At 42.1% G+C, this 25,568-nt stretch overlaps 1 protein-coding gene across 1 annotated transcript; it reads left to right on the top strand.

The window, feature by feature from the left end:
* Nucleotides 1-20,366: 20,366 nt before the first annotated feature.
* On the top strand, nucleotides 20,367-21,682 carry LOC147454772 (putative carboxylesterase 12). Its single transcript, XM_086516604.1, has one exon. It carries the CDS (start codon nucleotides 20,412-20,414, stop codon nucleotides 21,495-21,497), a length of 1,086 nt encoding a protein of 361 aa, XP_086372730.1. The 5' UTR covers nucleotides 20,367-20,411; the 3' UTR covers nucleotides 21,498-21,682.
* Nucleotides 21,683-25,568: the final 3,886 nt, after the last annotated feature.

Below are 25,568 nucleotides of genomic sequence, written 5' to 3'. Positions count from 1 at the left end.
GAATGAAGGAGTCTATAATGGACTAGTGATTAGAGGTATCACAACCTGGGAAGATGTCACTGCCAATGCAATCCAACTAGAGGACAACTTGATGATAGCAGGCATGAGGGTGTCTACTGACACGAGATCCACTAGCTCACAAGCCATTGAGTATGAACCCATGACTGCAAAGCCCATTGCCAATGAGCCAAAGGTATTTGAGACATTCTTGACAGACCTCACCAAGGTAATCCAAGAGTCTCTTAAGGATAATCGACCCCCTCAAAATAGTCACATGTATCCAAGAAGGGAGCAACAATGGTGTTCCATTTGCTTAGGTCCACATAGCACTAGTGAGTGCCCTACGTTTAGAGTAAAATTTAATGGAACTTGCAACGCATGTGGTAGGTATGGTCACCAAGCTAAGGATTGTTTAATGATCAAACGTATGATGGCAAATAGACCACCTGTAGCCTAGACGGATGCGCCTCGAGCTCCTGTATTGATGCCTACTCCACCTGTTGAGCAACTACCGCAACACATGGTCCCTAGATCTCAAAATGTTGTACAAGCTACACCGCTACCACCTCCTGTGCTAGGACCGCAGCCCCCGCATCCAAGAGTCGCCCCTATGAACCAAGTGGGTTGCGAGCCATCAAATGCTTATGCAGATGGCTGTGAGGAGGAAATAGACACTAGTATTGCCTACGGACTTGATACAGTGGAAGAATGTCCTATATACTACATGGAAGATTGTTGGGGACAAGTCAAGCCGGTTTATCAAGCTGCTGCTCTCGCATCCAGAGGTCAAAATATCAACACCCAGGCTAGGATGCCACCTCTTCAATGCTACGAGTGTGGTGGACCACATCGAGCAGCGGAGTGCCCTATTAGGCTGCAAAAGAATGCTGCACAGATGCAAATGAATCAAGGGAGCACGTCTGCAATGCCAATACTCACATGTAATCGTTGTGGCATAGATCACTTGATTGCCCAATGCCCCTATAACCCAAATGCGCCTAAAATCACACCCCTGAATTTGGTCGAAATTGCTAGTGTGACATCACCAATACCACCCGTCGCACCCGCTTATGCGATTACACGGTCCATGCTTCAAGGGCCAGGACATATCCTCGAAGAGAGAGATACCGCGTCAGTTATCCAAGCAAAGAAAAAGAAGACACGAAGGAAGAAGTCGCAGAATACGGAAAATTCAAAGCCAAGTTCCAAAACAAACATAGGAACAGGAGATGACCCCGTGTATATGAATGACCTCGAGGATGATTCAGATTCAGTCGAGACAATGGAGACTAGAACCAATACCACAAAGGGAAAGACCGACAAAGAAAACCGTAACATGGAACCAAATGAAAACCGAATAAGAGAAAACCATAAAGAGCCTCTGAAAACACCACAAGTGTTTCCAAATCCAATCCAAGACCCCCAAGATAAACCGCAGGGGCAAAAAGGGAAGAATCGTAAAAAGAAGATTGGGACGTACCCAAACCCAGTAGACGAGATTGAGCAGGTGAAACATCTAAGAGGTTTAGTGGAGGAGACTCAAAGGAAACTAGAACCAGAACCCATGCATGTCAAAATTCATGACACAGTGTTTCCCACGCAAGTTCATCCACCCCACATGAACCATAGACCGTTAGCCATATCTAGTATCATCCAAGAAGGGAGTGAGGACGGGACATCAGAAAGTGAGCATACACCCTTCTTGTTGGAAAGGATGTTTAACGAAGGAATACCTGATCCCATTGAGGAATATGAGATTCCATCCTCACCAGTTCCTAGTCAGGGACCTACACCCTGCAAAACGCCAATGAATGTTGCCAAACTAGTGGACTTCATGTCTTCTGAGGTCCGAACCACGATCATAGCAAAGCTGTATGGAGATCCTGAGTTATTCCTTGCACTTCGAGCATTCCTTAACGGAGAGCTACGAACGGGATTACCGCAGTTTGCGCAACCAAATAGGCCTGACTCGATTATGATTGATGAGGAAAATCATGTGCAATCACTTGACTTAGATGGACACGAGTCTGTGATCGAGGTACCCATTAACGAATTAGGGCAGTATTTTGAAGGCGACGAGTCTAATGCGACCCTACCCATCACTACCAAGGGATTAACTATAAAGGGAATTCTTGATGGTGGTGCGGGAGTTAGCATCGTTACAAAAGATTGTTGGGAATCCATGGGAAAACCCCGCCTCAGTGTTACTAACATTGTGGTAAAGATGGCAAATGGTACCATAGCCAAACCTATGGGGATGCTCAAGGATCTTAAGATCAAAGTTCTAGGACACAAGGTACGACATACGTTCATTGTAATGGATTTCTCTAAACACCTTATGTCATATGAAATGATTTTAGGACGACCATTCATGAGGGAAGCACAAATGGTTCACGATTGGTCTAAAAATCATGTCTATTTGCAATTCCAAGACTCTGTCCTTAGAGTGGATTTGGTGACTGGTAAGGTACACCCCTTAGGGAGTAAAACCATTATTGATCATCGCTCTGACACCACGGTTCACTCGGCCCCACTACAATATTGTTACACTTGTAAGAAGGATACAGACATTGGCCAAGATTCTCCTTACATGGATGTGTTATCGGGTATGACGGAATCAGACAATGTGGATTGGGTCCACCTAGCATCAACCATAGATACCTGGGGAAATAGAGGAACCACTTGGGTCACACCAGAGGGGGAAGAGGTACCACAAATTGCACCTCTGAACATGATAAGTGCCATACATGCATCTTCTAAGGGCAAGGCAATTGTGGACCAATCTGACAGTGACACCGATAGCTCAATAGAAGACTTTGACCAACACGACTTGGACACTGACTCCCAAAGTGAAACGGATTCTGAATCTCATGAATTAGAGAGTGGAGCAAGTTCAGAGTCAAAACATTCGGAAGGACCGAGCACATCAACCGACGATAGCTCCTCCGAGAGTGAAGAGGACACCAACGAGGACTCCTTTAGTGAGCCAGATCTAAATGCAAATCAAAAGCAGGTCTCAAATAAGAAAAAGAAAAACCTTAAGAGGCGTCGATATCGAGCCAATGTACGTGCTAGGATAAACAAGAAGAGATCCTCAGCAGAATGGCTCAGTTATATAGGAGCATGTGATGCTCATCGAAAATTGGTAGACAATTGGGGTGAATATCTCCAAAATGTTATGTGGTGTAGACCACGACCCCATGACATAGCCCAATTAGAGATCATAGACAAGCCAAAGTGAGCCTCACTGCAAGGAGGCGTCAAAACCAAGAGTTAGCTCGACAACACAAGAAAGCAGAAATGGAAGCACAAACCAACGCACAACCAGAATCCACAGACTTGCATCCTGCACCAGAACATTTCAAATCTTACACCACAGGGGAAGCAAAGGTTGTGTACACAAAAGCCCAAAGAATACCTATCGATGGGAATAATGGAATCTATGATGGTCCGGCAATAGTTAAAGAAATAGAATTAGCTGACCCCGGTGAAGAATCAAAACCTGTTTTTATTGCCCAAGACCTCACAGAAGTTGAAGAGGTGGTCCTCAAAAAGCTTCTCAAGGAATTCAAGGACGTATTCGCTTGGACATACCATGATATGAAAGGTGTTCCGCCTTCTGTGGTCCAACATACAATCCCTATGATTAGCACTGCGAAGCCCGTACAACAAAGACCCTACCCGATGAATCCTAAGTACGCAAAGATCATTCAAGAAGAACTAAAAAAGCTTATCAAATGTGGGTTCATATATCCTATTGAACACTCTGAATGGGTGTCGCCAATAGTTATCGTGCCAAAAAAGAATGGGAAACTCAGGGTGTGCGTGGACCTCAAAAAAGTTAATGCAGCTACTAGAAGAGACCATTACCCCCTACCATATTCCGAACATGTACTCGAAAGAGTTGCAGGCAAGGAAGCTTATAGCTTTCTAGATGGGTACTCAGGCTACAACCAAATCACGATAGCGCTAGAGGACCAAGCTAAAACTGCCTTCATCACAGAATTTGGCGTGTTTGCATTTCGTGTGATGGCTTTTGGCTTAACAAATGCCCCTGCTACATTCCAACGATTAATAAACACTGCTTTTAAAGAATATTTGAGAGAGTTTTGTGAAGCTTTCTTAGACGACCTTTGTGTTTACTCTTCTTGGAAAGAACATCTATCATGTTTGCGGAAGGTGTTTGAAAAATGTAGGTTATATTGTATCTCATTGAACCCGTTCAAATGCCAATTTTGGGTCAAGCATGGAGTTATTTTAGGGCATATAGTATCCAAGAATGGTATCTCAACCGATGAGAGCAAAATTAAAGTGATTCTAGAGTTACCACCACCAACCAATTACAAGGGAGTTCAAAGGTTCATGGGACACGTGGGTTATTATCGACGGTTTATTTTATTTTTCGCTGAGATAGCACGTCCTTTGTACAAGCTTCTCATTGAATTTAAATGGACTGAAGAGTGTGACCAGGCCTATGAACAATTGAAGAAAACACTAGCAAGTGCTCCGATTTTAAGGACACCTAACTGGGATGTCATTTTCCATGTGCATATTGATGCATCAAACTTTGCTATTGGGTGTGTTCTCACTCAACCAGGAGAACATAAATTGGACTATCCCATTAGCTTTGCAAGCCGTCAATTGAACGATGCTGAAAGGAACTACACCACTACAGAGCGAGAAGGTTTGGCAATGGTTTATGCAGTAAAGAAATTTCGCTACTACCTTCTGGCAAACAAGTTTGTATTTTATGTGGATCATCAAGCGTTGTTGTATCTGGTAAACAAGCCATGCTCCACAGGAAGAATCACACGATGGTTGTTAATTCTTCTGAAGTTTGATTTCATGATTGTAGTGAGACCCGGTAAAAGGCACGTCATGGCTGATCATTTGTCTCGCATACCCAATGGTGAAGCCCCTACAGGAGTTGATGATGAATTACCCGATACTTCCCTATTCATAGTTGAGACTATGCCTGAATGGAGTGAGAACATTGTTAACTTTTTAGTTAATGGTTTTCCGCCCAAGGAACTTTGTAAGGATATCGCTCGAAGGCTAGTAAAAGAATGTGAACCCTATTGTTTGATTGCTGGAACCCTGTATAGATTAGGCAAGGACGATATTCTTAGGCGTTGTGCCCGCGAGGATGAATATTTGTATATCTTGCAAGAAGCACATATGGGCATAGCAGGAGGACATTTTTCAGGGGACCTGACTGCTAGAAAGGTGCTGCAATCAGGCTATTGGTGGCCAACTTTATTTAAGGATGCATCACTTTTTACAAAAGGGTGTGATGAGTGCCAACGTTACAAGACCACACAGCGCAAGGACAGAATGCCCTTACATCCTATTAAAGTAACCCAACCATTTGAAAAATGGGGCTTAGACTTTGTAGGTCCAATTAGTCCCGCAGCTCGCAACACTCAATCTCGATATATTCTAGTTGCTACGGACTATGTAACAAAGTGGGCTGAAGCTAAGGCTTCACAAAAAGCTGACGCGAGGACAACAGCTAAGTTTCTTTTTGAGAACATTATCACAAGATTTGGTTGCCCTTTTGAAATTGTTAGTGATAATGGTACCCATTTTATAAATGAGGTAATAAGAGAGCTTACCACGACCTTTATGATATCCCACCATAAGTCTACACCTTATTACCCGCAAGGTAATGGACAAGCCGAGAGCACCAACAAGACTCTAATCTCTATTTTAACCAAGACGGTAGAAGCTCATCGCACTGATTGGGATTTGAAGTTGACATCTGCTCTATGGGCTTATCGTACTGCTTATAAAGTGGCTATTAATTGTACGCCATTCAAAATGGTATACGGCCAAGAAGCGGTTATGCCTTGGGAGTTTGTCATTCCTAGTCTTAGGGTAGCTTCGCAAGAAGGATGGAATGGTAACCCCTTAACCGAGCGTTTGTTTATCTTAGAAAAACTACACGAAGAGAGACAGTTGGCTGTGCAAAATGCTCTTGTGGAAAAGGATAGGAGAAAGAAGTGGTTTGATCGCCATGTGAAGGACAAGGACATCAAAGTTGGTGATAAAGTCCTTATGTATGGAGTACGTAAAGAGAAGAGAAAGTTGAAATATGCTGGTAAAGGACCATATAGAGTATGTGAAATTACCCCACAAGGTACCCTTCGTGTGGAAACTCTTGATGAAGTTGAAACCATTGGATTCCTCAATGGGAGTAAATTCAAAAGATATTATGATCCTTTAAGCCAAGAAGAACTACGGGCCATTCATCAAAAAAAGGCCGCCAAAGCACAAACCGAGCTAAACAAGATACAAGCTCAAGCTGAGGCTAAGGAGCGACAACAACGTATAAGACAAAAACGAGAGGCTAACCTTGGGGTCACAAATGCATTCCACATGGAAATCGAAGAGGATGGGTTGGACTCTGACACACCTCTACGATACCCCATTGAGTTAAATAGTGCCTATGGAAAAGTGCTATATAACGCTTTATTGGACACGGGTGCTAAATACAATCTGCTATCCTATGGGGTGTGGTGTCAGTTAGGGAAGCCACCTCTATCTGAGAGTATTATCCAAGTCAAGGGTGTCAACAAGAAAAAAACTACGGTTTTTGGAATCTGGCACACTTCTGTCAGTTATGACAATGGGGTGGTAGCTCAAGACTTTTTGGTCATGCCTACTGGAACTATGGAGGGTAATATAAACCTAGGCCGCACGTGGATGATAGCCACCAAATGCACTATTGATTGGGGGACTGGGGGTGTTACAACGCAAAAACCAACTCTTAGCCCTACCACTCAAGCCATAGTCCCTGAGATATTGCCCAAGGAAATAAAACCCAAGACATTGCATGTCCAGGAGGTTGAACCATACGTCCCCATAGCCCAACTCTCTAGAGCTTCAACTGATGTAGTTGAAAGAAAGCTTGAGACACACAAGAACCATCCTAATATAACAGAGAAAACATACAAGTGGGTCCCTAAAACCTCTGTAGTGAGCATGGTTGATGCAAAAAAACGGAAACCTAGTAAGAACCGTACCACTCACTCCAAGAAATGTAAAGAAACGCTGCGTTGGATTCCTAAACGACTATTGGAAGCCCAAGGATACTATGAAGGAAATGATCAAATCTGGGTGCCCAAACGTAAAGTGTACTCTTACCTGTCACCTGGCCCATGTAAACCCAATCCTATGGCTCCAAAACAAATTGAAAATCGCGGAAAGGAAAAAATCATGGAATGTTACACACCCGTTCTAGAGCTAGTTTGGGTACCAAAGAAAGAACGATTTGTTCCACCTAGCTCAGGAACAGGGAAATCAAATGAAGCTTCTTGCTCTTCATGTAGTTCCTATATGCAAATAGAAGCTTCGACACAACCTCCACCTACCACTGTACATATCCATCCAAGCACGAAAGAGTTTGCACCTTCTGGGGTAAGTTCACCACCTACAACAACGTTGCAAATAAAATCCTGGGAGAGTACCTTACCACCCTTGCAGCTTGATGAGGCACCTAGGGTAATAGAAAACTACTGGCAAAAATCCTCACCTATTACCAACTGGAACAATTGGTTTCAAAGGGTGACAAGCTCATTTCAAATGGTATGATCTACCCAAGGAAGGGGGGAGTGTTTGTGGACATCCATCATTCACTTGCTTCCCTCTCAACCTTTTTCCCTGACCTCTTAATCTCCGATCTTAGGGAATGTATATATATAGCCTTATACTCACAAAAAAACAAAAATAGTAAAGAGCAAGAGCGCCTAGCAATGAGAGAGCACCCTATCAGATCTTACATATAAGTCCAAATTCACCGTGTCAATTCAAGCAACACACAAAAACAACTCTTATGTTTTAAAGGCCTAACCAAATCTATCTGTCTTGTCAGAAATGGCTACTTCACCAGAGGCATGCACTTCTATTTTTGATGAAAGGTACCCCTTGTCTTTTCAACAAGTGTTCTACGTATGCTACCCTATACTTTCTTGCGAATGGGATTTGATAGAGAGCCTTGCATGTGAGAGAAATTTTGAGGAGTTAGAATGGCTGATACGTCTATGGCTAACTAGTGATCCCTACCCAGTAGCGAATGTGTCTCCAATGGCACATGCTTATTTTTTTGCACAAGATGAGTATCCACGCATCACGAGGTTCTTGATTAGCATGCTTGCACAAGAGGATGATGAAGAGGAACTAATAGAGACCGAGGAAGACTATGGCCTCACGGACAACGATTTTATTTATCTAGATGATGAGGATAGAGGCCTAGCCTTAGGGTGGCCACCCGGTTTATATAATATCCTCTTTCCTTGATTCTAAAAGGGGTGACAGATAGGTAGGTTAGGGGTCTAGATTGTGTTTTGAGTTTGTTTTTTAGGAGTTTTAATTTTTCCCACTGATGTGCCTCCTGGAGGTATTCCTTTTGTTTCCTAGTGTGTACAGGAGCGTGTTGCTATTGATAGTATTTGGACCTTCATGGAATCTTTATCTCGACTCACTCTTCAAATCAAGCGCGACCATCGACACAAACAGGTGTTTCTTGTCCATTAGCATTGCCCTTATCTTTTTGCATCCATGTTTGTCTGCTTTGATTGTGATTGGTAGCATACTATTCAGCGCATTGGCTTAGTATCAAACATTTAATTCAATGCAATCTTTTGTCATAATCACTTGTTTAGGTGTAAAAATCAAGCAGTCCGACTAAGCTAGTTTGACCAAGCTAGGTATTAGAAATCTTCTCTTAATACCATGGGGAATGCCTTCTTAATAAGCAATGGTTACTTAGGTTCTTAATCCGATTTAGGCAGCATTGTATGAAATGTACTAGGGCTTTCTAGTGGGCTTAACACTAGTGACCTTTAGCTTAAGTATTATAAAGGGAGTTTACTAATGTGATGAGCCTGGGGAGGGTAACAGTGTTATATGACCCCCCAAAGTTACAAAATTTAAATGCTGAAAATGAACAAGCAAAAAATCAAAGTGCCACAATGTAAAATTTTAAGCTGGAAGAGAAATCTCAGCTTGATTTGGTACTTCACTCACATGTATCGCCTATGGTACTAGAGCCCTAGAGGTTCCCAGTGTGGGCGCTTTTCCTTGAAAAGCAAAAAACCCAAGGCATACAAAATAAGCACCCACTTCATAATTGAATCAATGTAAAAAGACTTTGGGGGGTCAAAGAAAAAGTAATCAGTCAGGCGATGATTTCATGAGAAATTCCTTTTATGGTAGCTTAACTACAAAGTTTTCTAGATATAGCCTCTAGTCAGCCCTCGAACATGAATACTTGGCTCTCGCGATTAAACAACTTAATTGACCACAGAAAATTATGAAGCTTACCCATGGTATTAATACTTGATCTCTAGTGCCTTTCAACCGTCAAATTAGCGACCCCAGACTTGTTTAATTTTCTACCTTTATATCTGTTTATGCATTTGATTACATTGCAATTTAATGTTCATTGCTATCAAATTGTTTGAAATTCTTTTACCAATCAATGTGTCTACCTAAAACTGCATATGCTTTTTAAGAGAATGCAATTACTGTGCCAATGTTGTTTGATTTTGCAGTGACTGAAGAAGGCTAAGGACATTCATCTCAAATGCTCTTCCACCTCGACGAACCAGCTTCAACTCAATAGCTTCCGAGGACGGAATCTACATCAGGAAGGGGGGCATGTTAACCCTCACTGCACACGGACACCCTATCACCTACGACGGACGTGTCTTATGTATTTGGTAGAGTCAGGTACCGGGCTTGTCGGTCCAATAAGGAAAGGTAGAGTGATCGTCGATGAGAGGCGCACTTTAACTGGAACATTCAAGGGATTAGTTGGCTAAGCATGGGCGCCCAAGTGTGAATGGGGTGAGCTCCTATAAAAGCCAACTAAACCTAATTTTTACTCATTCTCTCATTTGTGCAATTGAAGAGTGCTCTTGCTCCATCTCCATCTTCTTCTTCTTCACCTCCTTGTGTGTGTGTGTGTGTGAGAGAGAGAGAGAGAGAGGGAGAGTGTGTGTGCGATCGAGCATTACGAAGGCACGACGGCGGCGAAGCGGTTGAGCGCGGCACGACTGCAGCTTCTTCTTCATCGCAGCGAGGAATCCACCACGAAGGCGAGCGTAGAGCGGTGAGTGACACACCCTTTGTTTTCTTGAGCTTGCTAGTTTAGGCTTGTTGTGTGCTTGGAGCCGTTTGTGGCTCGCATACGGTGTATTGGCAAGTCCCTTGCTTCGACAGTGCGGCAAGGAGCGCACAGGGTAAGACTTGCCTCGAGCACTTAATACCCTAGAGGGGTGTTTTTAAGCCTATGTAAGTCTTGCCATTTTTGGAGGTAAGTGTAAATGGAGTCTTTGTTTCTGTCCCTTTCCTCTTGGTTTCATATCTTTTACAACGGGATTTTCTCTAGGCCTAGCAGCATGATCTTGAGAAGGGATAAATTGCTCTTTGGACACTACACCGACATCCTCGAATGTGGATGGAGTGTCCAATATTACCAATTCTTGAATTATTTTTCCTTTCTCAATCAACTAAGTAAGCTTAATCAGGTTTTCATAACTTTTAGTGCGCTCAAGAAGGTTTGCATTTGCATTTCTAGAGCACACACCCTGTTGATTAGTTGTTCATGCTGCTCACGAGAAATCACATCCCATTCCTCTTCATTTTCCCCTAGTCTCGATGTTCGTTGTATCCTCTTCATTTACTATTGTCTCAAGAGGGAGATTCCCGTTTTCCCCTTCCATTTTTCTCACTTCTCTCTCTCTCTCTCTCTCTCTCTCTCTCTCTCTCTCTCTCTCTCTCTCTCTCTCTCTCTCTCTCTCTCTCTCTCTCTCTCTCTCTCTCTCTCTCTCTCTCTCTCTCTCTCTCTCTCTCTCTCTCTCTCTCTCTCTTTTCTGTTTTTCTTTCCTTTTTTTGTATAAAGAGTCAGTGAAACTTCAATAACGAACGTGAACCTAAGCTTCAATATGTGCAAAATGTACAAACTTCCCTGATATTACTTTCTAGAGCGAGGTCTGAGACTGTTGATCGTGCCCCTTGACCCTTATCGATTCTTTACTCCATTACTAAACTCTTGACTTTAGTTCTAGAATAATTTTCTTTAGGCTTCCGCGCTTGAACTACTCATACCACCAACATTGACCTTAGTAACAAATCCCCATGCTCTTGCTCTTATTTGACTACTCTGCAAACTAGATCTTGAACCAATTGCGTGCTCTTGTTTGATTATTTCGTAAAATTGATATCGTATGGTTGCTAAGGTAATCGGCTGTAGGTGTGTACAATGGTAGAGATTTTTTTATAAAAGATACTCAATACATTAGGCTTTGAATCTCAAAAGTTTTTCAATAGCAAAGCACTAAAAAGCTTCTCTACACCATGCAGGGTAGCGTGTGTCATTCAACCATTGTAAAGGTTCTCGAATAGCGTGGAGTGGGGGAAGGAGTAGCATGGACTCTAGGACGATCTCTGATGCCAGTATTAGGTAGTATTAGGAGCTGCCTTGCTATGGAGAGCCAACCTTCGACTCAAAACTTAGGAGAGCTATGTAGGAGAGCGATGGCACAGGCTGAGGATGAGCCAATCGGTACTCACGAGGGCTTCACTCACCACACTCACACACACACACACACACACACACACACACACACACACACACACACACACACACACACACACACACCAGGATCTCTGTCAGTTCCCCATTCTCTAAGCATCATGGGGGTGCCGCCATTTGCATTGGCCTCTTCTCAAGAAACTCGACACCTAGCTACAAGTTGCGACACTCTTTTTAATTCTCTACGAAGTTGCTCCACAGACCATGACCCCTTGCTCCTAGCATAAGTGTGTGTGCTGAGCTATAGGATACTTCACAAGCTCCCTGGTAATTTCTCTTCACTAGAGACACTTAATGTCGATGGAAATTATCTGTCAAGGCCCTTGTCCTAGAAGTTTTGCAATGCCCCCTTATCCCTCATTAAGAATTAGTTAAGTGGTTCCATTACCAACACCTTCCACAATTGCACATCCTTGAGAGATTTTGAACTTTCTCGAACATGTTGTATTGTCGAGCTACTACAGTACTTATTGAGCATGTAGTAATCTGTATGTCAGTTGAAGATTGAGTCTGGTTAATTTCTTCTTTGTCTTGATTCACGGTGTTTTGGTTTTTCAGTGCGTATTTCATAAGTTTTATAATTTATAAAAGATTTTCTTTTTTTCTTTTTCATGTGGCTATGTCATTAAATATCTAATATCTAACCAACCCAAATGATTTTCTCATATTAAACTGATCATACAGTATGGGATAATAAACAGGAACAAGGGTTAGAATATAGACATGTGCTTCTATCTCAACACAGGGCCAATGGTAAAGGGCACCAAATGAGAGATGGTATGTCAAAGAGCAAGGTTAACTAATGAAGCATAAAAGACCTTAGGGTTAGCTTCATTAAAGACCTCCAATGGTTAGTGTTAAAAGTCCTTTAACCTTAAGCAAGCTAGGGCTGAGCTTGAGGTGGGAACCCGACCTAAACTTAAGCAAGCTAGGGTTGTGCTTGAGGTTGGAACCTTAAGCAAGCTAGGGTTGTGCTTGAGGTGGGAACCCAACCTAAACTTAAGCAAGCTAGGGCTGTGCTTGAGGTGGGAACTCCACCTAAGGTGCTTGTCATGCTTGATGACTAAGGTACTTGAGGTACTTGTCACATTTCATGAGGAAGTTGCTTGAGAAGCTTCCTATGCATAACAAGTGCCTTACAGTCTTCTACGGTTTGTGCTATATAGCACGTGTTGTTCCCACTCCGTTTCTCCTATTTTCGGGCAGTTTTCACATCAGGTGCAGCATTTACAATGGCTGACAACAACAACACAGATGTGTTCAAGATGTTTGTTGCTGAGGACATGTTGGATGGGGACAATTACCCTATGTGGGCTTATATGATGCAACACGTTCTTGTGTCAAAGGGCGTCTCAAATATTGTGCAGGGCATTGATGTACTTCCTGGTTCTGAGGATGAAGGCGATGTTGAGGATGTTGCACGTCCTGCTGCAAGGATTGCTGCTATTAGAGTTGTTTTGCCTACGGTAGAACAAGCTCGTTGGGATGTAAAGGATGCGCAGGCTCATGCATTAGTTGCGTTGTCTGTGAAGCGCACCATTGTTCCTCAGATCCGTTCAGAAAAATCTGCAAAACAGACTTGGGATATTTTGGCTGGTCTTTATGCAAGCCACAATGAGGCTAAAATTGCTTTGCTGCGTGAAGAGTTGTAGTCGAAGATTATGCATGAGGAAGATGATATGGACACTTTCCTTGCTAGTGTCAAGGATATCAATGAGCAACTTATTTCTGCAGGTGAAGTCATGTCAGACAGTTCCCTTGTGCAGACTGTTCTTAATGCCGACCAGATTCTTACCAGACTTTTGCTAGTACTTGGAGACTTATGACCCAAGGAAATCATGAAGTTGTCAAGTTTGATGCATTATGCACATAGCTGTTACAAGAGTCACTTTCTAGAAAAAACAGGACTAGACAGCGTCCAGTTGAATAGGCTTTTATTGCTTCTCAAAGAAAGGGTGGTAACAGCAATGCACCCACTTCTTATGGTTCTGCTGCGAGTGGCAAAAACTTCTGTTCCTAATGATTTTGCTGGCAGCACTTCGTCTGGAAATTCTGGTGATAAGGGAAAAAAGAAGATGCATTGCCATTATTGTAAAGCTAATGATCACTTGATCAAGTCGTGTCCTAAGAGGCTAAGAAGAAAGAGGGTGGTTCCACTGCAAATGCTGGTTCCACTACAAATGCAGCCATTGTTGAGTCTTCTGTGAAAGGAGACCGTGTTCCACTACAAATGCAGCCATTGTTGAGTCTTCTGTGAAAGGAGACTGTGTTGCTGATGTTGATGCAGAATGGGCTTTCAGTGCAGAGTGCACTTACAATCCTGCTGTCCATGATGCATGCTTGTCAATTGCTTCAGATTCACATGTGTGGTATTTCGACAGTGGTGCTACAAAGCATATTACCTCACATCGTGAATTGTTTACCTCTCTCGAGTCTGTCCCTCATGGGAATTAAGTCACTTGTGCCAACAATGCCTCTTATCCTGTTCAAGGAGTTGGAAAGATTGTGCTTACTGCTGCAAATGGCAGTTCCTTCACACTTGTTGATGCACTTTATGTACTTGGGATCAAGAAGAATCTCTTGCCTGTATCTGCACTTGCTAGACTTGGACTTGTAGTCAAATTTGTGGATGACAGATGTAGAGTTCATGATCTCACTTTTGGTGATGAAATTGTTGCATCTGGCCTTTTGTGCCGTGGGCTGTATAAGCTCACTTTGTATGACAAGTGTGGACAAAATTTGCAAATGCTATTGTAGATTCAAGGGCTATTTCAGATGCAAAACTTTGGCATGCACGATTTGGTCATCTGAATTTTGCCAGTTTGCTGCGTTTGCAGAAATCTGATATGGTTGCTTCTTTGCCACCTCTTGAAGCACCTGTCAAACATGTTTGTGAAGGCTGTATTTTGGGTAAGATGCAGCGTTCTAAGTTTCCAAAGGATGGTTCAGTTCGGGCCACATGCAGGTTGCAGCTTGTGCATAGTGATGTTTGTGGGCCCATGCAAACTCCGTCCTTGGGCAATTACCTGTACTTCGTGACTTTCATTGATGATTACTCCAGCCATGCATGGGTATTTCCGCTTAAAGCGAAGTCCGAAGTTTTTATGTGCTTCAAACAATTTCTGGCTATGGCTAAAAATGTCTCGAAATGTACTATGGGCACCCTCCATTCCGATCGAGGAGGGGAGTATATGTCTCAATAATTCAATGCATTTCTGGCTAGTCGTGGGATAAAAACACCAATGTACAGTGCCTTATACACCTCAGCAAAATGGTGATGCCGAGAGGAAAAACAGGTCACTGACAAAAATGGCATGATGTATGGTCAAAAGTCAAGCTTTGCCGCATTCTTTTTGGCTTGAGGCTATCATGTGTACCACTTATGTTCTTAACAGGTGTCCTACAAAAGCTTTGCAGTCTATAACTCCATATGAAGCATGGCATGATAGAAAGCCTTCTTTTGAGCACATGCGTGTTTTTGCTGTTTGGCATATGCTTTGGTGCCACAAACACAGCGCAAAAAATTGGATGATAAGGCTGTCAAATGTATTTTTGTTGGTTATAGTGCCGAAAGCAAAGGTTATAGGTTATATCATCCATAAACAAAGCGTATTCTGGTTTCACGGGATGTAGTGTTTGTGGAAGATTCTGTTCAGCGCTTGCTGTTATGTACTAGAGACAATAATGTAAGCTCACAAGACATTTATGACACTTTGTTGCCTCTTTTCAGTGGTGGAAATACGAATGTAAGTTCCAATGAGACAAAGGTATAGCCTATGGGGGTTTCTAAAAATGTTACAGATCAACCTATTACTGAAGCAGATGTACATGATGTACTTGATGAGGAAAGGGCTGAAAATGAGCAAGCTAGAGGTATGCCAAAATGGCTGGTGCACACTTTGCGTGACAGTAAATTGGATGCACCTTTGTCTAGTCGTACTCGTTCAGCTCTCGCCATGCATCTTATGCATCAGATTGTTATGCTTTGGCTGTGTCTAGCTTACATGATGTAGAGGAGCCTCTATCTTTTGATGAAGCACAAAATTCACAAAATTGGATGGCTGCCATGCAATCAGAATATGATGCACTTATAGAAAATGACACATGGACTTTATGTGATTTTCCTCCTGGCAAAAAGGCCATTGGTATGAAGTGGGTTTACAAGTTGAAATGCAAGTTGGATGGTGAGATCGATTGCCATAAGGCTCGACTTGTTGCAAAGGGTTATGCACAGCAAAAAGGCATAGATTATGAAGAGACCTTTGCTCCCACTTGTTGTATGATTACTGTGCGTTTTCTATGTGCATTGGCAGCTCATTCTAGTTGGGATGTACATCAATCAGACATTGTTACTGCTTTCTTGAATGGTGACATATTGGAGGAAGTCTATGTAACGCAGCCTCACGGTTTTGTCAAGAAAGGACAAGAGGACAAAGTGTGAAAATGTAACAAGGCTTTGTATGGGTTGAAGCAATCTCCTCGTGCTTGGTATGAGAAAGCTGACACTCATTTGGTCAAACAAGGCTTTCGTAACAGTCCAACAGAAAGCACATTGTATGTAAAGCGTGAGGATGATGTACTTCTCATTTTGGTTCTTTATGTAGATGATTTGCTGATCAGAGACATATTGCTGAATTTAAGGTTGATTTGAATGCTACTTTCAAGATGAAAGATTTGGGGTTGTTGCATCATTATTTGGGCATACAGTTTAAGCAGTGTGATGGTGGTATTGCCTTGTGTCAGAAAAGTTACATAGAGACATTGCTATGTAAGTTTGGACTTGAGGATTGCAAACCTATTGTCACTCCCATGGAAACAGGTTTGAAGTTGAGTCTACATGATGCTGGCGATCCTTCTGATGTCACTCTTTACCAAACTGTTGTCGGATGCCTCATTTATGTATACAACACGATGCCAGATATGCACTTTCCAATCTCACAGGTCAGCAAATTTATGCATAGCCCAGGGTCTAAGCATTGGCAGGCTGTCAAGAGGATTTTCCGCTACCTTAGTGGCACTTTACATCTTGGCTTGTTTTATCCCAAGGGGGGATCATTGCTGCCAGACTTACATGCTTTTTCGGACTCAGATTGGGCTGGTTGTTTTGACACGCGAGTGTCCACAAGTGGTTTTTGTTTCATGCTTGGCAGTTTATGTATATCATGGTTGAGCAAGAAGCAACCTACTATGGCCACTTCGAGTTGTGAGGCTGAGTACAGGGCAGTCTTCACAGCTATGGTTGAGTGTGTATGGCTCAGACGCCTTATGGCTGATTTGGGTGTTGGACAGGACACTGCCAACACTATCTACATTGACAGTCAGAGCGCATTGGCAGTTGCGAGGAACCAGTTTTTCATGCTCGCACAAAGCACATTGAGGTGCATTACCACTATGTCAGGGAGAGGCTCTCAGCAGGAGAGATCAGCTTGGCTTATGTGCCAACACAGGACAACCTTGCAGATCTTTTCACAAAGGCATTGTCTCGTGAGAAGCTTGAAGCTTTCCGCAAAGCTTTGGGCTTACTCCCCTTTGTGGACTGATCATGTCCTCAGGGCATGGCACTTCCCTTTACTCATGTGCCAGCTCTCGTTCACCGCATCACTCCAGGGGGGATTTGTTACCATATACATGTGGTAGTGATGTGTGTGAACACACTAGGACCGCCGAGGCATTTTTTCCCTCTTTAGGAGGTTTTTTCCCCCGAGAATTTTATATACGCCCATCACTCTAGGGCTATCTATCTTTCCATTGCACACTAAGTAACACACTCTCTATTGTGTGCCTTGAGCTTCCTTCGTCTTCTCCAAGCTGTGTGTGTCTCTCTGCAACCCTAATTCCAACAAAGATACTATGGTCCTTAAAATTCTTAAGCCAGTCAATGAGATGGCTTATCAATTGAAGTTGTCCAACCATTGGCTCATGCACAATGTTTTCCATGAGAACCTACATAAGCCTTACAAAGGAGCGCCATCAAAAGAATCAATAGTTGCAGACCCTCCAAAAATCGAAGAGCAAGAAGAAGTACTTCAATCTAAGTCCATCCTATGACATGAAGACAAGGTATTAAGAAACGGTAAGATTATCTGACGATATCTTATTAAGTTAAAGAATTATCCTTTTAAAGATGCTAAATGGATGCAAGGACCCTATCTTAAGGATAATATGAACCTTGTCAATGCTTACAATGCTGCACTAGAGTAAGCATATGAAAATGCATTTTAAATGAAAAATGTTTTTGTCTTATAAGACTAATTCTCTCTTTACTATGCACAAATTTAAGTAGTATGCATACTAAGAATCATGTTTGGGATGACGACGTCTCTCAAACACCATGTAGAATTGGTCACTCTACTTGGGAAGATGAAATGGACTAAAGAGCAGACATGCTTGCGACAGCTATGTCTCCTAAGCACCAAATGGATTAGTCATCCATCTTGGAATGATGTCGTAGGATAAAAAGGGATCCTCTACTCGCTAAGACAAATTGACTAATGACTATGATTTTATCTCTTTTACCTCATAGTCGAGGACGGCTATGATTTCAAGAGAGAGGTAATGTCATTAAATATCTAATATCTAACCAACCCAAATGATTTTTTCATATTAAACTGATCATTTAATATGGGATAATAAACGGGAAGAAGGGTTAGAATATAGACATGTGCTTACGGATCTATTTCAACACGGGGCCAATGATAAAGGGGCCCAAATGAGAGATGGTATGTCAAAGAACAAGGTTAACTAATGAAGCTTAAAAGACCTTAGGGTTAGCTTTATTAAAGACCTCCAATGGTTAGTGTTAAAAGTCCTTTGACCTTTCGCAAGACCTTAAGGAAGCTAGGATTGTACTTGAGGTGGAAATCCAACCTAAACTTAAGCAAGCTAGGGTTGTGCTTGAGGTGGGAACCTTAAGCAAGCTAGGGCTGTGCTTGAGGTGGGAACACGACCTAAACTTAAGCAAGCTAGGGTTGTACTTGAGGTGGGAACTCCACCTAAGGTGCTTGTCATGCTTGATGACTAAGGTACTTGAGGTACTTGTCACATTTAATGAGGAAGTTGCTTGAGATGCTTTCTATGCATGGGGGGTAAGATGCTTGAGTCAAAAAGAGAACCTACACACTTAATGAGGAAGTTGCTTGAGAACCTTCCTATGCATAAAAATCTCAAAGTTAGGGGAATTCTAAAAGAGCACATGGGACACATGTCAAACTCTCACTAAGCTTAATCACATGGTGTGCTTGAATGCTATTGGTCGGGCTAAAGAGGGGTCCAATGAGCTTCTACTTCCATCTAACAAATATCTAGATATTTTCAAGCTCTCTCTCTCTCTCTCTCTCTCTCTCTCTCTCTCTCTCTAAGGGTAAGGAGGACAGTTGTCAAAAGACTACCCATGTACTTGACTGCGTCCTACATGTGATTGGCCAAGGGGAGAGGAGTCCAATGAGCCTGCAACATGTGAAAAAGTCTCCACTCGCCCAAAGGAAGGCGGAGGGGGGGGTGCCAGGGGGATATACTCCACAAACACACTCATTTTGCATGGGCATTCTCACTTGGTGAAAGTTAAGGAACACCACCTCCTTCTCCAAGCTTGTGAGAGTGAAAGCCTACACCAACACTCTTGGCTATGGAATGCAAATCCAACCAAGAGTCATGCTTCAATGCTTAAGCTTGCCATATTCTCCATCTTCATTACTATGCTATTATGTATGCTAGCAAGAAGAGTAATGATAAGTGAGGAATTATTTCTTTCTCCTATGGAATGTTTTTTCTTCCTCTTCCCTACCCTCATTCCCCGCTAGCTCTCTCCACCTTTGAAGGTGTTTGAGGCCTTGGGACTGAGGCTTGGGATAGTTAATGCTTTCTACAAGTTTATGTTATGCTTGTGATGCATGAAGCTTTCCATCTTCATTGCATCACGTAGGTCACAATGAACACAAAGATTGTATTGTACCAAGTCTCTCTTGATGGGAGAAACTATAATACAAATGCCTATTGTAGGGGGGACCGGCTCCATATGAATCCGATCACATCAACTATTGTCATGTTCTCTAAACTCTCTCTCTCTCTTGCAAAAGTATTGTTCATGCCAAGTTAACTAAGTACCATGTTTATGTGCTACCATCAATTAAGTTCACCCGCTATGCTCACTAAGTAATCTCTCAAAATTGCTTCACCTAATTTCCTAATTGCGCTACTCTCAAAGTTCATAGGCCATTTCCATTACAGGCTATGTCATTGTCGGTGGAAGCTCTCCGAATCTTAAGAGTGCTCTGAGTAACGTCTTCCCGCAAAAGCGAGCAAAAATAGTTTGGGAAGTCCGAGTATAGATATCCAAGGTAGCCCAAAATCACCTTGTCGCCTCGGGAGGGGGAGAGAGGATATTTATCAAGATTGAGGGAGGTTGAATTGTTGCCAAGAAGGGTGCTTGAAGTGCAAGGCATCAATAGGGCCACACACGCAATTCCACTCAGATCAAGCACAATTAAGATACGGCTTAAATGATGTACACTTTCTTTGGTTAACTCTCCTATTAACACATCATTTTTGAAGGAAATAGGAATAGGCCATCTGGGTGGAAACCACACTAGCACGCCCCTGGCTATTGTTGGTAGGTCAACATCTACCGAAAAAAATATAGGTGCATATTTGATTTTCAAACTGTTGAGCTTTGCAAAAGGAAAATAAAAATGCATACTCTACCTACTTCTTATCTAGATCTCTCATTCGGAAGTGCCACTTGTCCTGTGGATGCCTTGTTTTACAGTTTTACAATCAGAACATAATCACGAGAGTGGAGTATGGTGTGTGAACTATGGTCAAATTGTGGTCATGTCAGATAAACTGGCTTTATCCAGGAGTCAGCATGACAGAAGTGACGACGATGGGTACCAGGAAGGAGGACCTGCGAATGGCAAACGTGGTCCTGTACGACGATGGCTCCATCGACCGAGCTCCTCACGATCCGCCTCCCGTGCCGGCCTGCCTAGAGCCCCCTTCCTCTCTCCAAGCATCCACCCTTGATCTGCCCTTGAACCACGCCAAAGGCACTTACCTCCGCCTCTTCAAACCCCCCCTGCACCACAGGCTCCCCCTCCTCCTGTATTTCCATGGTGGCGGCTTCATCTTCGGCAGCACCACCCTCCCTGCTGACCACAACTTCCTCTGCAAGCTCGCCGTCCTCGCCCCTGCCCTCATCGTCTCTGTCGAGTACCGCCTCGCCCCTGAACACCCCCTTCCTTCTGCCTATGAAGATTGCATCGAAGCCCTCCTCTGGATTCACAAGCAGGTGCTCCTTGGCGAGCATGCTTCCCATCCTTGGCTCTCCAGGTACGCCGACTTCTCTAATTGCTTTCTTGGTGGCGACAGTGCAGGCACAAACATTGCTCATCATGTAGCGATGTGGGCTGCAACTGGGCTAGGTTTTCAGAGGGGATCCAAAGGTCTCGGGTCTGCATCGGCAGGATGGTGCCCTGTGGATGCTGATACATGTGCACCGGCTATGGAGGGTCTGTGTGTACGAGGTGTCATTCTCATACACCCATATTTCACATGCGGAGAGGAGACATATTCAAAAGGGGAGGTGACGGCATGGAAGTTTGCAGGGGTGAACACAGACCATCCTTTTTCAAACCCTCTAATGGCAGGTGTGCCCTCGCTTGCAGGTGCAGAATTGCCCTGCTATCTTGTGGCTGTGGCGAGTGATGACATGTTTGCTAAGAGAGGGCTTGCTTTCCACAAGGGGCTTGTAGATGCTGGCAAAATGTCCAAGCTCTTTATATCACAGGGTGAGCCACATGTGTTCCATATCCTTACACCTGATTCCAAAAATGTGCCAGAGTTTCTTGATGAACTCTGTGCCTTTATCAAAGGTGGTCTCAATGAGACTCCCATCATTTAATAAAGAATTGACGGTTGAGTTAATCATATGGCACGTCACCGTGCATCTTGGCCATGATGGAGAATGCGATACTCTGTGGCAAGCCTTCATGTCCTTTGTAGTATGATCGACTACACGCCCACATTCGATTTTCTTTTACTTGAATTCATCAATTTTATATTCTACAGGTATGCTTGTTTCTGGCTTGTGTAGTCTCAGGGTTCAAGCCTCCTTGCATTTTTCCATTCATATCATTAGTCTGAGCCTCTGAATAGTTATTGAAACAGAATAAGTTGGACTAATCTGATGACCAATTTCTTTCAACCGAAATTTCTCATGTTCTTGGTGTTGTATTTTCAAGTTGTGATGCAAGCCGAAAGAAATACATGCATGCATCAGGATGGATCAAGAGTTCTTTTGGGTTTTTCTGTGGTATGACAATAAAAAGTAAATTTATCACATCTTTAAAGTTATTGTTCAAGAGTTTGTCACACCAAGGAAATATACATGCCACAGAACATTGCGTGTCGCCCCCCCCCCCCCCCCCCCCCCCTCCCCTAAACCCGCCTTTCGGCTTCTTTTCTTTCTAATTTAATTGTCTTTGGAAAAGAAAATTTCTCCCAAATTGATCACATCACAAAAGGAGCATAGTTTTTGAACCTCTTGAAATATATTAGTCAATTTGAGCACATTTTTCCTATCTTATAACTAGCCATAGAACAGTAAGTGACCGCCTTGTATTTTGAAAGAGGAGGGTCTACAAAGCTAAATTTCTTACCTTATAGTTAATTATAAAACAAACAATAAGGGACCACTTTGTACTTCGGAAGAGGAGGATATTTCCACAAGGCTACTTGCTAAATAGACACCAATATCTAGCAAAGTCAAACACACTTTGGAGAGGTTAGAAAGCTGTAGCTCATAAACCAAGTATCTTGTTTTCTAGCATCAATTATTTCAACCAATAACATAAATGAGCTTGAAGATGATTGGACCAAATTCTCTTGTGTGGCGGCTTTAAGGCTTAAACGTCAAGCTCACCACGTAGTATTTGTAGATAACTTCTCACCTAAATTTATCATTGGCACTTTTTCAAGAGGTTAAAAAACTATGCTCCTCTTTTTCGAGGATTTTTGTTAATGATACTAATGCTTAGTATCTTCTACATGGTCCAACCTCTTTATCTGTCCATGGGATCCTGTAGCCTTTTGTTTGTAAGATAGGCAAATGGAGAGTCCTCACCTACAAAAGAAAATGTTTTGTTTAATACTGTACTCAAATATTCTATCACAAATAATTAGATTCAGATGCCCTCCATCCTTACGAACGAGTCAATGATGTTGTGACGTACCACCTCTAATTAGCAATGTATACTCGTTCTTAGTGTTGGAGGTGTTCAATAACATGTTTGATGTCCAAGGCAATCATCCGTAACTATTGTGTTAGTATACCCTTGGGTGGCCTAAAGAATCTCCTTCAATCAATCAAGTAACATCCAATGCCAAAAATGACCTACCCTAAGAAGTTTTCTCCAAAGTTCCGTTGGAAGGTGTACCAATATGAAAGTGTTGTGAGTTGATTGTCAAGGTCAGAAAGTTGTAGGCCATAAATCAAGTGCCTTGTTTTCTAGTATTAATCACTTCAACAAATGATATAAATGAGCTTGAATGTGATTGCACCAAGTTCTCTTGTGTAGTGGCTTTAAGGCTTTTGACTGTCAGGCTCACCACATAGTATGTGGGGATAATTTCTTGCCTACATTTATTATATGGCATGTGTTTGTTGGCACTAAGATTTTTTCAGGACTTTTGTCAATAATATTAATTGTTCACCTTCCTCGACATGGTCTACCTACCAAAGTGATGAAACAATGTTTATAACAACTCACTAATTAATAAGTTTCCCTTTCCATTGTAATTTGTCATAGCTCTATTGATGTATGTATGCTTATGTTTGTGTATGTGTGTGTTGCTTGCTCATATTGTCTCCCTTTCTATCCCCTAGCATGGTATAGAGCCTTGGTGTGGCTACAAAGCTAGAAGTAGCCAAAGAATTGGTTTGAGCTTAAAGCATTGCAATCTTCTACTAGCTTGTATTGGTACTACACACCCTTGGAATTTTTGGAAGACATTGTTTACAAGTTGTGATTGAGATGCTCTCTTGTGGGTTCTATTTAAAAAATGTAAGTATGGCACATGAATACAAAATAAGGGGTCCCAAAATTGCTATAAACAGAGTGCCTTGCAATATACAAAATAGGGGGTCGCAAAATTGCTTGAAAAAGAGTGCCTTGCAATAGGAAAGAATGGTCAGCACAATCCTCAATATATTCCAACTATGATCCTTAAAGCGCCTTGAGTTCTTAATGCAATCTTGCACTCACACAAATGCAATATACCTCATGCAACAACATTTGTGTGCACTAATATCAGGCTCAATTAACACCAAAAATGAGTAGTATGGGGTGGGGAACAAGAAAGACAAACTTTAAACACCACCTAAGGCTCTTGTGATGCTCATTTAGGCTAACACAACTCGATACAAATATACCCACAACTTGAATAAACTAGAATTATAGGGACACCACCTAAATATGGACCGCAAAAAACCATGATGCAAAGAGTTTACCTCCCAAAAAAATCTAAAACAAATGAATGGATCCTTAAACTAGTGTGAAGACTGAAGAGAGCAAGAGACAGATGATATATTTGCTCATCACATAAAATTTCACAACTTACTTGCTCACAAAGTAGCCATGACAAAATGAAACAAGAATGTAGTTTTGCTTCACTAAGATTGAGAGGAATCCACATACAACATAGGCTTTGCAAACACCCTCAACAAAGCAAACCCAATCATTGTGTTAAGACTAGGGGAGTTGTTTTGTCACCCTGCCACCTTCTTATGACGTGTGGGAATTGTGAAGACATAAGCACAAGAAAGCAACCCAATTCGAGCTAGTGTAAGGATGAAACACTTCAATTGAAAATGTAAAGACTTACACTTCAATCTTGTCCATGGTCACCACTTCATTTTGATGGGAAGATGAGGACCATTTTTAGCTTGAGAACCACCTTCTTATTCAATGTTAATGAATTTTATAGATGGAGATATTATCCTTCTCTTCATATCCTCTTTACTTTTAATCATGCTCTCCAATTATTAGCATATAGAACAATAGGAGGCCATAAATGCACTCGCTAATCACCAACAAAGCTCATCACACTAATGCAATATGAACTTTCAATGAAGAGATTTAAGAGTGTGAGCCTTCTTATAGAGTTTAGGCTTAGCTTCACAAGGATGATGCTTGATACACTTGTGGATATGGCTTAGGGATTTTGTGATTACTACAATCACTCTTTTTATAGAATTTTTGGGAAGTAGGATTGCTTTGCTAACTATAGTTTTCATGAATTTCATTTAACATCACCTACCATATGGTGGAGAGAGAGAGAGAGAGAGAGAGAGAGAGAGAGAGAGAAAGAGAGAGAGAGACAAAGCTAATAGATGATGATCATGAGTCACCCTTGTAATTTGCCATTAATATCAACCAATGTTAATTTGTCCACCCAACTTGTATATTTGTGTCAATTATTTTACCAAATAACTATCGAGTCACTTGTGGCCAATGACCAATTCCTGAAGTTTGATCAAAGTATAAAGGTCGCTTTTGTAACCTATTTTCTTAAGTTGATTAATGAGAAGAATTCGATTGAGCGTATGACATTTGTTTGTATATTTACAAACTTTATTTTCCCTATTCTCTTACATATGTTCTCGTATTTCATTTTCGATTGCTTCTACACATTGCCGGATGATGCTCTTTAGAATGATGTAAGTCTCTCGTTCTACTTCTCAAGTTTGTTGACAAGTGCCTACAAGATGTTTGCACCACAAGAGACGACCCGGAGAGGCTTGCTCGTACTAGCGCTTTAAAATAGCTCTTATTTTATTGTGGCATTAGTGTGTCCATTGAGATAAGCATAGTTGTTCTAATGCTGATATTTGCATTGGTATAAGTGCCAATATAATCACCGATATAAACGAGCACAAATATCGACATATTTACTAACAACAAGAACTACAAAT

Source organism: Adiantum capillus-veneris, chromosome 7, assembly GCF_014529385.1.
Source record: "Adiantum capillus-veneris isolate H3 chromosome 7, ASM1452938v2, whole genome shotgun sequence".
NCBI classification, from domain to species: domain Eukaryota; kingdom Viridiplantae; phylum Streptophyta; class Polypodiopsida; order Polypodiales; family Pteridaceae; genus Adiantum; species Adiantum capillus-veneris.
Note: the sequence above shows the minus strand (reverse complement) of the source record. Positions and strands in the feature narration are given on the sequence as shown.

Bases quoted from the DNA above. Each gene is read 5' to 3' on its own strand.
- LOC147454772 (XM_086516604.1), top strand. From the start codon at position 20,412: ATGGTCAAATTGTGGTCATGTCAGATAAACTGGCTTTATCCAGGAGTC.